We start from the raw sequence: 17,858 nt of genomic DNA, 5'->3' as shown, positions 1-17,858 counted from the left end.
CGGCTGCTGCCCTCTGGTGGCTGCTATGGGTCCCATGGGCCCTAGGGAAACACGGCTATGCTGCATGGCGTGTCCATTAGCCATGAACAGAACCTGTCCATCTGTTTGTTTCATCTTCCTGGAGTCCTCAGCAGAACCTAGTGTTGTTTTAAGAGCTCAGGAAGTCAGAGTTCAGAGCTAAGGCCATCTCACGAGTACTAGGCGATGCCAGACTGCCGTGGGCGGAGCTGGTCACACTCCCCGAGAACAGAGAATACACAGAGGAAAGGCAGACCTGCACTTGAGCTCCTCGCCTGGGACTCCCAGCCTGGAGCCCGAGGTCATTATGAGCTAGGTTTAATCTGCCAGTGGACTACAAATGTTCCATACTTCTACAACTGCAAGTGGCACCCGAGATTCCCCTCTGGTGATGTACACAGTCCTGCAGAAGAAACAGGAGGAGACAGCCCTGTCTGTCTCTGGCTCGCACATTTCTGGAAGCTTGTCATCCCACGCTCTGACACAGCATCCCATGTGGGCCCTGTGGGGTGGTTGCCACATGGCTATGCTGCCCTCTGTGGGTGCTCCTTCACTTTTCCTATCTGGACCGCCCCCCAACACACACACACACACACACACACACACACACACAGACACATAATTGTCCCAGCAACTGCTGCAGGAGGCAGGGTGGGAGGCACCATCTCTCCATTAAAGGAAAGCAAACTGTGTTCAGAGGTGAAGTGGCCTTTTTCAGGACCCACAGAACACAGCGAGGTTGGATGAGACTAGGGCCCCCAGGAGGAGCATCAGTTGGATGCTCTGCTGTGCCCATCTGCAGCCAAGCCAGCAGAAGCTCTGGGCTCCGGCTGGCTGGCGTGCTGTGAAACAGGAAGTCATGTGCTAGGCAAGAGAGGAGCAAAGGCTTTATTGATAAAATGCAGATGTGTCTGTACACAGGGCCCCGCTGGGCTATGACCAGGCTTCGGACCCCACCCTGCCTGGGTTACAGTTGGGGACAGCCCTGTGCAAACCCCTGCCATGAAGCCTGGCTATCCAGCCACCCGCCTCATCTCTGCAGATTGTGCTGGGTGCAGGGAGAGGCAGAGAGGCCCACCTGAAGCTCCTTAAGCCCTGGGGCCCACCGGGCTCCCTCCCCATCCAGGGGACTGGCACTGTGCCCAGGGCAGAGTCATGGTGAGGGATAAAGGGGAGACAGCAATTGCTTCCAACCCTGAGCAGAAAACTGGAGTGAGCACAGCGTGGCACCAGATGACAGGTCGCCAGGACGGCCCCCATGGCTCCAACCTGTGGTGGAGAGTGCCATGTGCCTTTTCTCCAAGGTTGGCAAGGCCTGTGTGTGGCAGGCAGCACTGCTCCCTGGGTGCTGAGCACTGGTGGATCCAGTGCCCCAGAGGGCAAGTCCCTTCGCAGCTCACTAAGAGCCATACAGCAGGGCGGTGGGAGGCGCCCCTGAAGAAGACAGCAGCACTGGAAGGCGGCAGGACTGGGCCCCACAGCCTGCAGGGCCCCCCATGGCCTCTTTTCCTAGGAGTTGGTGCCGTCAGTCCGTCAGTCCGTCAGTCCTGGGGTGGTGGGGGCTGGTTGATGATGACCTGGATGACGAAGTCTTTTTGAATCTTTGTTTCCTGGAGCCTTGTGCGGTCTGTAAGCAGCTTCCCAGAGAAGAACCATCTCTGCCAGGATGGCTCAATGCCCTCCTGGCTGTGCAGCTGCCTCTTGAGTTGCCCCACCGTGTCAGGCAGGCTGGCATTGAGCCTCACGTCCTTGCCTGTGGAGAGGCGCACTTTCAGTGGGAATTCACGGCGCACACTAGGGGTGGGCTCGGGAGGCTCCAGGCTCTCCTCCTCCGTGTGCTCCAGCAGCAAGTTCACAGGTGGGGACAGGCAATAGATGGGCAGTTGATAGCGGTTACCCAGCTCGTCATAGCATTCACAAAGAGTTCCTGTGGGAAAGGCAGGGTGATCAGTGTAGTCTGGGGGGCCTGATGTCACACACTGAATGCTGTGTCCCCCAAACTCCCATGTTAAGGCATATTTGGAAGGAATAAGATTACACGGGTAAATGACAGGACCAGCTTCCTTTCAAGGAAAAGCCCCAGAGAACCCGAGCAGTCCTCTCTTCCTGCATGCCTACCAAATAAAAACAGAGAACCCACCCAGTCCTCTCTTCTGCACGCCTACCACGTAAAAACAGCAAAAAAACCAAGAAGCATCATCAGGACTAAACAGCTGGGCCTTTGACCTTGGACTTTCCAGTCTCTCAAATTGTGAGAAACAAACTTCTACTGTTTAAGGAGCCTGCCTGTGGTCCTCTGCTACAACAGTGTAAGCAGGTTAATTCACTCACCACAGCTACCTCACTGTCCCTAGCCCTTCCCCATAGTCAGTAGACTGGGGCTAACCTCCTGGTCATCAGGTTCTGGCTCCTCAGCCACAGGATGCTACCTCTTATGTGTTTATTCAACATTGTGGTGGCTGAATGCACATGCAAGTGTTGGGTTGGGTCCCTGTCTCCTTACTGGTATGATATAATGCAGGTGGAAACACATTTATTTAGTCTTCAGTATCCTTGTAAGTGCTGGTACTAGACTAGGTGGTACTATGCACATCACGATTAATCCTTTGTGATTGCAAGAGACTCAGGCTCTAACCTGAGACTTGCCCTGCTCTGGGACATATGGCTAGGAAAAGTCACAAGCTGAGAAAGGAACACAGTCAAGACCCAGGTCTGAAGCCAGGCATGGTGGCGCACGCCTTTGATCCCAGCACTCCGGAGGCAGAGGCAGGTGGATTTCTGAGTTCGAGGGCAGCCTGGTCTACAGAGTGAGTTCCAGGACAGCCAGGGCTATACAGAGAAGCCCTATCTTGAAAAACAAAACAAAAACAAACAAAAAAAGACCCAGGTCTGTGACTGAAGGTCACTGTCACTTTCCCTTCACAGCTAATGAGGGTGCTAGGAACAGAAATGCGGCAATGCAGCAGAAGGTTCCAGATCAGTGCTTCAAATGCTCTCAGGCCCTGAGTGCCTTTTAAACTTGTAGGTTTTATTGGTGTCTTCCTGTCTTCTCACTAGGCAAAGGGGGATTCTGTCCATCCCTCCCTCCTTCCTTTCCTCCTTCTGACAGTCTCATGTAATCTAGGCTGGTCTTGAACTTGAACTTCAGCTCCCCCTGTGTCTACCTCTCATGACCACAGGCATGTGCCACTACGCTTGGTTCTGTGCCTTGTGCTTCTTTGTTCATGCCATAAAGAGTCATTTAAACGAAGAAGACAGTCACACATATAGGCATACTCCTTCATCTCCACCAGCTAAAACAGAAACTTCTCACATGAGAAACTTGCTTTCCACCTCTGCGCTAATGAAACCTCCAGCCCCAGTCCAGGTAAGGACAGAGCCCAGGCCCTGCCTGCTTACCATGAGGCAGGGTGATGCTGGCTCCATCCAGGATGGCCTGAGCCAGCTCATGGTCATTAGCTTCAGCAGCATAGGCAGCAGCCTTGAGGGCATCCCAGATCTCCTTGCGGCCCTCAAAGGCAGGTGCTGTGTCCCAGAACTCATCTCGTTTGCTCCGCAGCTGCCCATCAGTCATGGGATAGTCACTCTTCCACTTGAGCCGCTCCTTCTTCAAGGGCTCATTGCGACCTAGGTAAGACAGGTGCACAGGTTCAGCATCTTGGAAGCCACTTAAGCTGTAACTGACCCCCTCTCTGGCCCTGGCCTATCAGGGACTTCACTCTACCAGTCCCTATGTATTTAGGGCACTGGGACACTTTCTGAATAGCAGGAAAGAGTATGGAAACCCACATTAGGAATATGAAATAAAGATTTCAGGCAAGTATGTTCTTGTCCCTTGTATTTACTTATTTTTATTTTATATGTGTGCACCATGTGCAAGGCTGGTGTCAAAGGAAACCAGTAGAGGAGGGTGTTAAACGTCTTGGAAGTGGAGTTATGAACGGCTGTGAGCTGCCACATGGGAGCTGAAACTAAACGAGGGTCCTCTATAAGAGAAGCAGGTGCTCTTAACCACCGAACCATCGTCTCTCCAGCCCCTGAGCCAAGTATGTTCTGTACAGATGAACCTCAACTTACAATGTACTACTAAATCCATTATAAACTGAAAATATTCTGAGACAAAATTCAGTGTCTATAATCTACAGACCACTGTAGCTTAGCAACTCAGTCCAAGCTGAGTGTCAGCTGTCCATGAATGGCTGAGACAGCTGCTAGCCAGCACGGGGAGGGTGTCACACTGTACGCTGCTAGCAGAGGAAAAGATCAAACTTAAAAGCTGAGGTGTGGTTTCTACTGGTTGTCTGTCACTTCTGCACCTTCTGAAATCAAAAGATCTTGGGCCGATGAGACAGCTTGGTGAGTAAGGCACTACCTACATTTGTTCCCAGGACCCCACATAGTGGAAGGAGAGAACCAGCCCCTATACGCTGCCCTCTGACTTCCGTGTGGGTATGGGTATGTGTTTCTAAACTTTCTGTGATTTGTATGGGCGTCTTAGCTGCATGTGCACACCATGTGTATGCCTCGTGCCCTCAGAGGTCAGAAGGAGGTATCTGAGCCTCTGGGACTGGACTTACAAATAGTTGTGAGCCATACAAGATTGCTAGGAACTGAACCAGGGTCCTTTGTAAGAACAGCAAGCACTCTTAACCACTGAGTCATCTCTCTAACCTTGACAATGTGATTTTTTAAGGAAAAAAAATTAAGAAAGTGAAAGAAAGGAAATGAAAGAAGGAAAAAAGGAAAAGAAAGAAGGAAGGAAAGAAAAAAGACAGATAGACAATGAAAAGATCCAAAGTTAGGGACTGTTTGCACAACCTTTGCTGTTGTTAAAGGTTTATTATTTTATTTTATGGAATATCTCATGGCTGACCTAGAATTTACGATCTTCCTGCCTCAGCTTTCTAAGGTTTGAGAATATAACCATGTCCCACTGCCTCCAGCTTGTTATTGGACATTTTTATCTTGCTCTTGGATTATAAAGAAGTATATGTTCAGCATAAAAGAAATCTGGAAACAGTACAGATACCTTAAGAATAACAGAATAAGACCAGCTGGGTTAACTAGGAAGGCCCAGCAGTGCCCAGCAATGCTCAGTGGCCAGGACGCCCTTTATGGACAAGCATCCTTGAGGCTGCAGTTAGGGTCTTCCCACGGTGCCAGCAACTATGGTGCCAGCGAACTTTCCCAGTAGTCAGACTTGTGCACTAATGACAGATCTGTATCCTCAGAGTACTCCACTTCATTACAGAACGTTCGAACTGTGGCTATGGTCCATCTTTAAGCTTTTCAAGAGGATCATGGGAATAATTACCTTATAGGAAGATCCACCCCCCATGCTTTGAGAGGAAAAGGGGGTCATCGTATGCCCATGAATATGCTTCCTACCTTATAAATAGCCAAAGCCACACCATAAACAAGGAGAAACCTAGTAACGCAAACCATTTACAGCCAAGTATGCCAGAACACAGGAAAGTCCTCAGACTCAATGCCCCACCTCACCTGCCTGCCTTCTTTCTTTCCTTCCTTTAAAAAAAAAAAAAAAAAAAAAAAGAGCCGGGCGTGGTGGCGCACGCCTTTAATCCCAGCACTCGGGAGGCAGAGGCAGGTGGATCTCTGAGTTTGAGGCCAGCCTGGTCTACAAAGTGAGTTCCAGGACAGCCAGGGCTATATAGAGAAACCCTGTCTCGAAAAACCAAAAAAAAAAAAAGGCAAGGCTTTCTGCATACTAGAAATGCACCCTGGCGCGTGGCTACACCTCAGAACAACCCAACAGATGGGAAAACCAGGAGTCTGTCTATCGTCAAAAGCCAAACAGACGCTAAGCCCATGACTTTCTGATTCCAAGTCCAGCCTCTGACCACTGTACTATGCTGCCACTGGGAAAAAATTACTTAGAATTCAAAAGGAATATGGTGGACACTTTTACTTCCAGCACTTGGGAGGCAGAGGCAGGCGGATTTCTGAGTTCAAGGCCAGCCTGGTCTACAGAGTGAGTTCCAGGACAGCAAGAACTACACAGAGAAACCCTGTCATAAAAAAAAAAAAGGAAAAAAGAAAGAAATAAAGAGAGAGATAGGCAGGCAGGCAGACAGGTGCAATATTCTCCTGTACTCTGCACTTGGATCATGATATTAAATTCATTTCTTTACAATCCTTTTCCCCGAAAGGAGTTAAGATATTTTCATGCCAATATACGATTTCAATCATCCTTTTACTTCATATTTATATTAATGTCAACTTTTCACGTGACTAAAACATTTTGAGGCTGGAGAGCTGGCTCTGCAGTTAAGAAACACTGGCTGTCTCACTAGCTCTGGTTTGCTCCCCAGCTCCCATATACTGGAACACATCTGGCTATAACTCCAGATCCAGGGAACCTGAAGTCCTACTCTGGCCTCCTCAGGTACCAGGCATGCATGTGGAACACAGACTTATATGCAGGCAAAACACTCATACAAATAAAATTACTAACATCTTATTACTCTACCATGTCAATATAATGAACTTTTTCTTTTTTTCCAGTGTCTGTATATATAAATAATCATTATATTTCTGAGGTGTATTCATGATGTAATAATTTTAAAAAGTCATAAACAACTAATTTCTTCAACATCTGAAGAAAATTATTTCTGTTAAGTGTCATTTCTTCTTGGTGCCCAGGTCCAAATGATCTACAAGACAGTTCCAGCCTATGGTCAAGACAGGGGCAGAGGCTTCTGTCAGGCATCTGGAGGCTCAGCCATCTCAAAGCTGAGGGCTGAGAACTCACAGGAGCTAGGTGAAGCATTAAAGTTCACCTTGACTACAAAGCAAGTTCAAGGCTGTGCTCTGTAACTGGTCATGCTAGTAGCCGAGGCTGAGGCTGCACTGTTTTGCCCCCACTGGTGGCCAGGACTGCAGCTACTCAGTACAAGAACACGCTACTCACAGACCACCACTGATGTCTTTTCATTTACATGCCCTACCCCATCCCAGCCTTGTGGCCTGAGGCAGTAGGTACTAGGATGCAATTTCACAGAAGACAGGGCAGATGTAGGAAGATTAAATGGCCTCCTTGAAGACAGAATGAGGGGTTTTACTAAGTCCTATGGCTTGTACTCCAAAATACACAGTTCTTTTTGTGTGAGTGGAAAGCTGTGGCCAACATTAAATGGAACATGTTCCTGGGAAACACAGAAAACAACTTCAAACCAGCTCTTGAAAATACTCAACAGAGGTCCGGTGTAGTGGTTCACACCTTTAATCCCAGCACTTGGGAGGAAGAGGCAGGCAGATCTCTGTGAGCTAGGAGGCCAGTCTGATCTACACAGTGAGTTCCAGGACAGCCAGGGCTTTATGATAAGACTCTGTCTTGCCTATAACTCCAGTACTCAAACGATGGAGGTAGGAGGATCACAAGTTTGAGGTTGGCTGGTTACACAGTAAGTTTTATGCCAATCTAGGTTACCCAGAGAAACCTTGTCTCAAAAACCAAAAGAAACAAGAACCCAACAATGGAGTTCATAAGATGCAATAAATACAGTGGTGTGAGTCAGAGCCAGAGAACAGCAGAAGAACCAGGCTTACAAGTACTTTCAGACTGGGAATTAGAACAGGTTATCAATTAGCAAAGTTAAGCAATAAGAGTCTTTAAAACATGAGCCAGAGACTGGAAAAGGGAGTTGGGCTGCAATATAAACTGATTGGGATACAAAATGAATGAATGAATGAATGAATGAATGAATGAATGGGAAAGAGCTATGAGCCAGGGATACAGTGGGATAGCCAGCACCACCATTATGGAGGCCCTGTGCCATGTTCATCAGGAATGGACAAAGAGACCAAAAGAACAGGAGAGAGAGCCCGGAAATGAGCCCAGGTGCACGTACCACCTCTCCTCCAGCAAGAAAGAACACTGCTGGTAGGGACAGGGGTAGAAGGTGAGCTATCTGGTAATCATGTTGGGGTTACAGGTTTATTGTATAGAATAATCCCTACACTTCCTACAAACCACAAAAAGCAAAGCAAGATCAACGTAAAGAGGCACTGGGAAATGCAACACATTTTGAAAACACATTTTTGGGATGGACTTTGGTTTGAAGATGTTTTTGCCTTGAGCAAGGACCCATCTCTCCTGATTTCTACGCCCTTTGCCTCTGTCTCTCTGGGTCTTGGGGGTGATTACTCCTTGGCTGGAGCTGAGATCCAGCAGGAGCCATGGCTAGTAGTGGGGATGCCCTTGGGACCCTGATTATGAGCCTCTGGCCCCTGCTCAGTGCTCATTGGCCTCTGGAACCTTTCTGTAGTTTTCCTGCCTCCTTTGTTGCTAGATATACTTCTCTCTGGCTGTCTGCTGCTCTTAGCTTGGGCAGAGGTAGGGTCTGGCACATGGCAGCCCCTAACCTGCTGAGAGCTGAGAAAAGGAGGCTCCTGAGTGTCAGCACTGCTTCCTTTTGCACTGCTTCCTTTTCTTACTGCTTTCCTGTAAGACAGGGTCTCAGCTAGTCTAGGATGGCCCTGAACTCCTAACCTGCCTCCCCTGACTTCACCATGCTAGCGTTACAGGAATGTGCCCTCATTCTCTGCTAATCATGGGCTTCCTACAGAAGCCACAGGAAAGCTTGGGGATGTTTCAAGTGTTACCTCAGCCGCGCCTGACAACTGAGGTTACTTAGTTGTGACCCTAAGGACATCTGAACTGTAACTATGTATACGTGCCTCTCCCAAGGGCTGTGTAAAGGACTGCTCTTCACAATAACAACCCTGTGGTATTCTGTTGTGCAACTGTGAGGACCTGAGTTCAAATCTCTAGAACCCACGTAAACACAGCGTGGCGGTGTGGTGTCTGTCATCTGATGCTTCTGCATCACCTTGGAAGCCCGCACTTATACCTGGGATGCTGTCTTTGTTCACAACTTCCTTGGGAATACTGCTTTGCTCATATATCTCTTAAAGCAACCTCCAGGGCTATCTCTCCTCCACCCACACAGCAGCTAACTTTCTAAAGTGCCATTTATACACTTCTCACTCGTGAGCTGACACTGTTCCTGAGCCTCTCTGCACCACAGTGACCTGGGATACAAGGCTTTTCACGCTTCCCTCAGCCATGAGGGGGTGGTGAGGCAGGAGCAGAAGGGAGGTACCATCAGGCCAGTGAGCTTTCAGTGTTGTTCTCCTGTGGGCCGGCAGAGGGCAGTAGCAGCATCTCTAGGCCAGCCTGGATCCTCATCGTGGGTCAAACATAGCATAAAAATATCAGCTCTCCAGGCACAAACATGAGCACACACAGGACACATGCCTGGATATCTGAGCCCTATGTGCCGGAGTGTATAATCAGACAAAATCCAGACAAACCAGAAAAGGAAGCTTTTCATCTAAGCACGAAAGTTAATTGATGATGGCTTTTAAATTTTACTTTCAAGATATTTTGTAGGTAGCTGAATTGAACAAAACAAACAAACAAACAAACAAACTGGGGCTGAGGGAAATGACTTAGAGAGTAAGATGCTTGCTACATAATAAATAAGGACCTCAGCCAGATGGTAGCACAAGCCTTTTTAAAAAGATTTACTTATTATATATAAGTACACTGTAGCTGTCTTCAGACACATCAGATCTCATTACAGATGGTTGTGAACTGCCATGTAGTTGCTGGGATTTGAACTCATGACCTCTGGAAGAGCAGTCAGTGCTCTTAACTGCTGAGCCATCTCTCCAGCCTAGGTACAGTCCTTAATCCCAGCACTTGGGAGGCAGAGGTAGGTAGACCTCTGAGTTCAAGGCCAGCCTTGTCTACAGAGCAAGTTCCAGGACAGCCAGGGCTACAAAGAGAAACCCTGTCTCAGAGAAACAAAAATCAAAACAAACAAAAAAGGTTAAGTTCAACCCCCCCAACCCTGTGTAAGAGCTGGGAAAGGTAGAGCTTGTCTGTGATGCCTGTGTTTCTATAGTGAGATGCGCACTCGAGTGTGCGCGTACACACACACACACACACACACACACACACACACACACACACACCCATGCACACACGTTAAAATCAAATTGGACAGTTGGCTGTAGTTGTACTGGTCAGGAGACTGAGGCAGAAGGACTGCCAAGAATCTGAGGCCAGCCTGTGCTACAGCAAATGCAAGGCTGGCTAGGACTCCATTGTAAGATGCTGTGCTAACTAACTAACACATGAAGAAATAAATGAAAGAATAATTTTATAAAAAGAATGAAGTTGATTGATGGTGGTCCCACAAAGCCCTGGTTTGATCCTTAGTATCAGATCCACTGGGTACAGGTCTATAACCCCAAGATTCATGAGGTGGAGGCAGGAGGGTCAGAAGTTGAAGGTTGCTCTTGCTACAGAGTGAGTCTGAGGTCAGCATGGGCTACATGAAACTTTGTCTCAAAAAGGATATGAATACTCAATCGTATGGCAATGCATTGTTATAAATCTTATTAAGCTTATTTATTTGATATGATGTCAAAACTACAAAGTTTGGCTTAACTTTTTGGCTTTCTAGGAATGTATTCTGAGAACATATCCCCAAGATAAATGGTTTTATTCAGCAGTTTCATGCAGGGACAGCTGGGACAGCTGAACTATGCAGAAAAAGAAGTAAAATGTCCCTCTGTGCCACCCATCAGTGGCAGCCACTTTGTAACAATGAGGAAAGGCTCTAGACCAACAAGTGCTCTGTGCCCCAGCTTTTGCTTCTAAAAGAGTATGCATAATTATATAAATATTAAAAAGGCTGCAAGAATTTATACTGAAATGTGAACAGTGGCTATAGATGAATGGCAGCAGTTACCAGTGATTTTTTGTTGTTGTTGTTAAATTCTCAAAAGTTTTTTGGGGGCTGGAGAGATGGCTCAGTGGTTAAGGGCACTGACTGCTCTTCCAGAGGTCCTGAGTTCAATTCTCAGCAACCACATGGTGGCTCACAACCATCTGTAATGGGATCCCATGCCCTCCTCTGGTGTGGCTGAAGACAGCTACAGAGTATTCATATAAAATAAACAAATAATTCTTTTAAAAAAGTTTTCTACAATGAGAATTAGTTGTGTTTGTAATCAGATTACCATGGAAGTTGTTAATAAGCTCAGAGGACACTTGGTATTTTGGGGGTAGCCAGCTGAGGGTGAGCAGGGAGCATGGGAAGGAAGAGAGAGCAGCAGTTAGAGTTTCAGCACTGGCAGGCAGCACCGTGAGTTTCGTCCTGGGCCAGGGTGGGTTCTGCAGGTTCCACAGCAGCACATGCAGTGGTGACTACTTAGAAGCTGGAGCAGAGGAAACACCCCGGCTTTGGATGTAGCCCACAAAAGACTGTAAACACAACAATTATGCTCAAGGCGCATCTCCATGGGAGGAGGTAAAAGAAAGAGCGACAAGGTCCTGGGCTCCTGTGACTCGAGTGAGCAGGCAGGAGCAAAAGCTCTTGTGACTGGGCAGGACGTGTGTGTGTGTGTGTGTGTGTGTGTGTGTGTGTGTGTGTGTGTGTGTGTGTGTGTGAGTGGAGGGGCAGGAGCCTCCAAGAGACACTGCATAGCTCCTGTACCGGAGTTCTTGGAGTGCCTGCTAAGAGCACAGATGCAAGCTGACAAAGCTCAGGTGGTCCTGGTGGAGGAAACACTTGCTGACTTAAGTCTGATCCCTGAAACCAAGGGTGTGTGTGTGTGTGTGTGTGTGTGTGTGTGTGTGTGTGTGTAGGCATGATGTGTGTGAGGGAGCATGGGTCACAAAGCAATATGGAGGTTAGAGGACAGCCTGGGGGCTCAGCTCAGTGACAGAGTATTACCAAGCTAATGCCTAGGTGCCTGGCCTTGGGTTCAATCCCCAGCATGGGAAACCATAAACCCCAATTCGTACTTATATGTGGGGTACATATCTGTAAACCTAGAATTGGGCGGTAGCAGCAGGATGAGCTAGTTGTTCAGGGTCATTCTCTGCTGTACATGGAATTCAAAGTCAGCCTGGACTATATGAAACCCTGCCTCAACCCCCCCACCCCCCAAAAAAATCCTATTTGTAAACATAGCAGAACAGGAAGGGAAATGCCATAACGCAGCATAGGTTAACACAGGTTAGCTTAACATATGGTCTTCAATGTGGATGCCAAGCTGACTTGGGGAGAGGAGAAAGCAAGAGGGCACAGTGTCTGGGGTGGGGGAGGATAATGATGGTGGCTGCTGTGGCTTGGCCTGGATAATGAGTGGTGTCTGGCACCAAAGGGAGGGTGGTGAGAGGAAGGCAGGACAGAGAACACTACAGGTGGTGAAAGCGCACGCGCGCTCGCGTGTGTGTGTGTGTGTGTGTGTGTGTGTGTGTGTGTGTGTGTGTGTGTGGTCACTCCCAGCACCTGACTCAGACTGCCTAAGTCAGAATGACTATGTAGAACAGGAGTTCTCAGAAACACAGGAAGGGCATGGCAGACTCCGTGGCCTTGCTCTGAGTAACCTAGTGTCTTGAGGGTGTCAAGTACAATGCAGATTCTCAGAAATAGCTGAATTGTGAACCAACTGACAGAGCAGGATGGGAGTGCACGGCTGTGTGAGTGTGTACACGGGGTCTCGCTTTCGTAGCCCAGGCTCCCTACAAGTCATATATTTCTGCTTCAGGCTCTTGAGCACCGGGATTACAAGTCTGCCATCACACCTGCCCTCCCTTTGCTTCTTGATCTCAGACCCCAGGAGATCCTTCCTATGGCTCAGGGACTAGAGCAACTGAGCCCCTGAGATGTGATACGGAGCTGGAGACCAACAAAAGGGAACAGACACTTCCCAAGACAAGCCAAGAGCTGGCCCTATTTATGCCCGCAGAACTCCCTCAGCTATTTCCATACTCAGTTACCAAGCAAGCTCCACCCCAGGCCTGGCTCCAAGGATGGGGCCAAAAGTGTCCTGCCCTGAAGTACTGATTATGGACAAGCCTGGGCTTGTGCTGGCTGAAAGGAGATGAAGTTCCACACAGAAGAAAGCAAGAATCAGAGTCACTTGGTCCCAGCAGTCTGGGCTGCAAGAGCTCACTTGGCTAGAACACATTCCTCAGTCTCTCCTGGCTCTTCCCATTGTCCCCAGCAGTCACAGCTGAATGCAGAAGTCTGCAGTGACCCACCTGGCTAAGGGGATGAGAGGTCAGAAAGAACCACTGGCCCTGAGAGGATCAGCCCAGCCTAAGAGGGTGCAGCCAGGAGAAAAGTCCAGGTAATCCCTCAGGATAGATAGTATTTATAGCCAGAGGTAGCCTGAGATGACCCTCAGAGCTCGGGTAACCTTCGATGGGAAAGGAGAGGGAGTCTGCTGGTCCAGCTCTCTTCAGCTGGGGCTCTAAGCGGGCCTATGGGCCCTGCCTCCCATTCCCTGGGGCCAACCTCCAGGGCTTAGGGAAGGGGAAGGGTGGAGCTGGTTGCTAAGTGACAAGGCAGACATCCTAAACTGTATGTCCTCCTGGGGTAGAGAGGGTCTCAAGCGGTCCTGGACAGGGCAAGGATCAAGGCAGGAAGACTCCGGTCCTCCAGAACTCTGGCTCCAGGATGGCACCACGCCCAGAGCACTGCACTCTTCTCCCACTATCTTTTTCAGTGGCCTGAAGCTATAAGAGCCTTGAAGTTTATCTTCCTGGTCCCATGGGCAGGTTCAGCATCTGGTACAAATGAAGTGAGCAGACAGAATGGCAGATTCACTGGGAAGAAAGCCCTGCAAACTGGGGAGAGGACTGTTTGTGAGTAAGACAGGGAGGGGGAACAGAGGAGGGCCTGAGAGGTCCAAGGCCAGTCACAGAGCGCTCAGTGAGGAGACTGCAGAAGGACGAGGCACTGGATGCCAGAAACCAAGCCCAGAGAAGGCCGGAACCTCTGCGGTGAGGGGAGCTCCAAGTGTAGCCAAGAGAAACAGTCTTACCCACAAGTCTCGGGGGCAGCTATGGAAAAGGACAAGGGGGCTCACAAGAGCACAGACAGCCCGTGTTTTCACTACTCTGACACAATGTACACATTCACAGGCAGGACACCCTGAGTACACCAGGAAAGATGTCATTATCTGCCCTCTGGCCTGAACCCCAGGCCCAGGCCCCTGGAAAGTTAAGCAAAAGCAGATAGTACCCAAAGTGGGCACTAACCAACCACCCTGGTTACCAACCAGGGAACGGGCTACTTCCTGAGGGAGAATTGGCCTATGTGAGGTTCAGTGACAAACAGAGCCCCCATCTCAGGAGGGTATTCTAACATGCCATATGCCCAACTGTTCCCGTAGCTGAGGCTAGTCTGAGGGAAGAGAACATAAATGCCATTAAACAGCAGGTGTTGATAAAGTCCCCACACTTAAGTGACTACACGCTCCTCCTCACCTCGTGCTGTCATTTGTTTCCAAGTGCAACCAGGGTCCTGACCTGAACACAAATTCTCTGGCCACAGATAACTAAGGAGACAGTTCACCTTTCTGTTTTCTGACTACTCCCCAAGGCCTTCAGAGATGGGCAGAGGGGGCTCTCTCTGACCAGCAAGCACCTGTGTGGATGTGGTACCATCCTATGCCTCGGTGTTCCCACATGTAGAAAGACCATTTCATGGGGCTATGCTAAGGGCTAAGTGTGACCACTCTGCCTGGTGCCTAAATAAAAGACTAATGCATTACCACAGTGCACTTAGACAGAGGTCAGCAGCTCCTTTCTGAAGTTGAGGTGATTTTTAAAAACCTGAAAAGCCTTGCTCTGTACTTCCAAGTACAGGAGAACACAGGGGTTAAAGGAGGTTAAGTTTATCAGGGACAAAGCGCAGGCTTGATGGATGCTGTGTTCCCTTGCAGGCCTCATGGCACAGGGTCAGCAGTTTTCCTACGGCAGAAGAAGGAGATGGCAGCTAATAAATAAATCAGGAGCTCCTTGGGGGCTGCTAGAAAGGTCTCCTGCATCTGGCCAGCTCCCTTTGCTACCTTGGGACTGTAGGGAAGGAGGGAGGAAAGAGAGGGCGGGGCTAGCTCTTTCCACACAGGTAGACCAGATGTCTCAGCTGCCATCACAGGGGAAAACCCAGCGAGGACTAGGCACGCCATTTCATCAGCACATAACATTGAAGGTAGGGCAGAATCTTGAAGCTGAGAGGGATACCTTAATATAGTGTAGCCTTGGCCCTTCGTTTTACTGATGAGGACACTGGGGCTGAGAGGTAAGACGACTTGCCCTGGAACCTATGTCTGTTTCCCAAGTGTGTGTGTGTGTGTGTGTGTGTGTGTGTGTGTGTGTCATAAATTCCTTCTGTTAAACTATTCTGCCGGGCAGGGGTGGTGCACACCTTTAATCCCAGCACTTGGGAGGCGAAGCAGTCGGATTTCTGAGTTCAAGGCCAGCCTGGTCTATAGAGTGAGTTACAGGACAGCCAGGGCTACACAGAGAAACCCTGTCTCGAAAACAAACAAACAAACAAACAAACAAAATCTATTCCACCAATAGAGCAGGCTAAGTTTTAACTGGAAAATAAAGATATCTGGAGCTAAACTCAGTGATTAGGGTGGGAAAGGCAGAAAAAACAAAACAAAATAAACAAACAAACAAACAAAATACCAGAATAGGAGCAAGGTGACAGGAGTTAGAGGTCCAGCCCTGCTCTAAATCCTAGATCCCAGCCCACTCCAAAGACTGAGTGCCCACCAGGTCATTCACAGGCTTGAAGAGGCACAGGTTGGGGAACCAGCTAGACCCCAACTAAGCACAGCTGGCTTAGGGCTCAGTAGTGCTGGCTTAGGGCTCAGTAGTGGAGACCAGTCTCCAATCTCATATAACTACCCCACTTGGGGCAACTGTTACACCATGCAGAAGTCTACTTCCATTGTTGGATAAGTGTTGAAAAGCAAATACTAATTCTAGTTACTCCTCACTGGGGGAAGGGAGCACAGATGCTCAGACCTGAAAATGTAAGCCCTCTGTACGTTGAACAGCATAAAACAAAAATGCATTTAATATACCTGACTTACCCAACAGCACAGCTTAGCCTGGCCTACTGTCTTGGCCCGTTTTCCGTTGCTATAACAGAAGAGCAGAGAGTAGCTACCTCAGGAAGGAAGAAGAGGCCTATTTCAGCCCACAATTCTAAAAGTCCCATACATGGTGCTGGAAACTGTCTCCAATCATCAAGCTGAGTCAATAGAACAAAGTCAGCTTCTTCAGGAAGTTGCTGTTCTGAAAACCTTGAAACCTGATGCTCTTTGCTTCAAAGTACAGGAGGATACAGGGGTTAAATGAATGAGGTCATGTGCTCAACAGAAAAGCCAAAGAACAAGCAGCATGTGTTCAGGAAAGGGAAGGGGCGCACGTAGAAGAAAGCATCAAGCCACTCACTGGACAGATCCCTAAAGGCCCCACCTCCTCTCAGCAAGGCTTGTGAGTGCTGTCAGGGTCTCAGGAGTGGGCTGACAGAGTCACCTCCCAGAGCTAGGCTGGTAGAACAAAGGGGAAGCTGGGAGGGGTCAGAGCACGTCAGACCTCCAGCAAAGGCAGTAGTTTTAAAAGTACACACAACAGTGGGGCTCCCTGCGTTTCACTACCCTCCACACTGACAATCCCTACTTCCTGCTACTGCTTCTCTCATTTTTAACACTCGGGATGTTGAGTCTGATACATGCAGACACAGCACTCCTCCAGACTTACCTGGAAGAAATGAAATGTCCGAGGGTAACAATAACCAGGAGAGAGGCCGTGAACAACACTCAGGCGTTGGTTTAGTTAGGTGAGTTGAGAGGACTGAACAGCCCAGGTGAGGCCTAGTACCAAGTTCACTAGAACTCTGCCCCACAGCAAACACCACACCGAGCATGTGGAAAACTACTGGGGTCAAGCTGGGCATGTGGGACACATCTGCAATCACAACAGCTGAGGGGGCAGGAAGATCAGGAGTTCAGGACCATCCTCAGCTCTATCGTGGGTTCTAGACCAGCCTCAACTGTATGAAACTCTATCCTAAAACAAAGACAAAAGCCCTGCTTTGTATGATCACAGTTAAAACGATTGTGGCTTTCCCTGGTGAGGCTCCAATATCTCCCAAGCCCTCGGTTAGTTTTACTGGCATTTTGTTCAGGAGTCAGTAAGGATCTCTATGCCATTGTCTTTCTGGTTGTCATTCTTAGTCGAGTGAACTTGGGATGAGAAGTCCAAGTCCTCTTCATCACGGCTCCCTGAGTGATCCTCCATGCACATCTCTCTCTCTCTCTCTCTCTCTCTCTCTCTCTCTCTCTCTCACACACACACACACACACACACACACACACACACACACACGAAAGCCACTCCTTTATCTGCCTAGAGTCTCTGTAAACTGCTCAAAGTATGCACACCAATGCTCAACATTCTGAGATCTTGAACCCCATTGTTTCAAGGATCATCACCCACTTCCTTGTGCAGCACAGCTTGGGACACACTCCATTTAGTCTGCAGATTGACAGAGAACTCACTGAACACATTCGTGCTCCAAAGCCAAGTTTGGGCCTTGCCGGCAGCTGTGCCTGACTCATCCCTTCCCCTTCCTCCTCTAGTCTGTGACTCATCAGCCCTGGCAGACCTCGGCCCCCTGCTTTCCTTCCGTAGCACTAAGGGGTCCAGATTTCTAGCCTCAGTCCATCAGGATCCAGGACCAAAGGAAGTCTTTTTCCTGACAGCCTGAAGTCCCCAACACAAGCTCTGGGTGACTCTCCGGGATATTTCCCATGGTTTGCTGTCCTCGCAGGTACCGTCAATCACTGGAGAACAGGCTCTTGAGAACCAATACAGAATGGTACACAAAAAATACACACACACACACACACACACACACACACACACACACACACCCTGCCTTGAGGGCTACAGTTCTGACTTAACTGCTCTAGAGTCTGCTCCTGGC

General features: G+C 48.8%; 1 protein-coding gene across 3 annotated transcripts in view; it reads right to left on the bottom strand.

Moving 5' to 3' along the window:
• Window positions 1-883: 883 nt before the first annotated feature.
• Window positions 884-17,858, bottom strand: part of Ubtd1 (ubiquitin domain containing 1) — a 52,888-nt gene continuing 35,913 nt past the window's right edge. The window contains exons 1-3 of one of the 3 annotated variants that reach the window (XM_030250896.1): window positions 15,958-16,159; window positions 3,418-3,645; window positions 884-1,945 (exon numbers count right to left, since the gene is read on the bottom strand). In XM_030250896.1, coding sequence (XP_030106756.1) covers window positions 1,560-1,945; window positions 3,418-3,592 — 561 coding nt within the window. In that variant the 5' untranslated portion in view covers window positions 3,593-3,645; window positions 15,958-16,159 and the 3' untranslated portion in view covers window positions 884-1,559. Of the gene's footprint in view, window positions 1,946-3,417; window positions 3,646-15,957; window positions 16,160-17,858 lie in introns of those variants that run through there. The other 2 variants (XM_006526997.1, NM_145500.3) reach the window with 2 other exon arrangements.

The sequence above is a fragment of the Mus musculus genome, chromosome 19, assembly GCF_000001635.26.
Source record: "Mus musculus strain C57BL/6J chromosome 19, GRCm38.p6 C57BL/6J".
Classification (NCBI taxonomy): Eukaryota; Metazoa; Chordata; class Mammalia; order Rodentia; family Muridae; genus Mus; species Mus musculus.
This window is presented reverse-complemented; position numbering and strand designations above follow the sequence as displayed.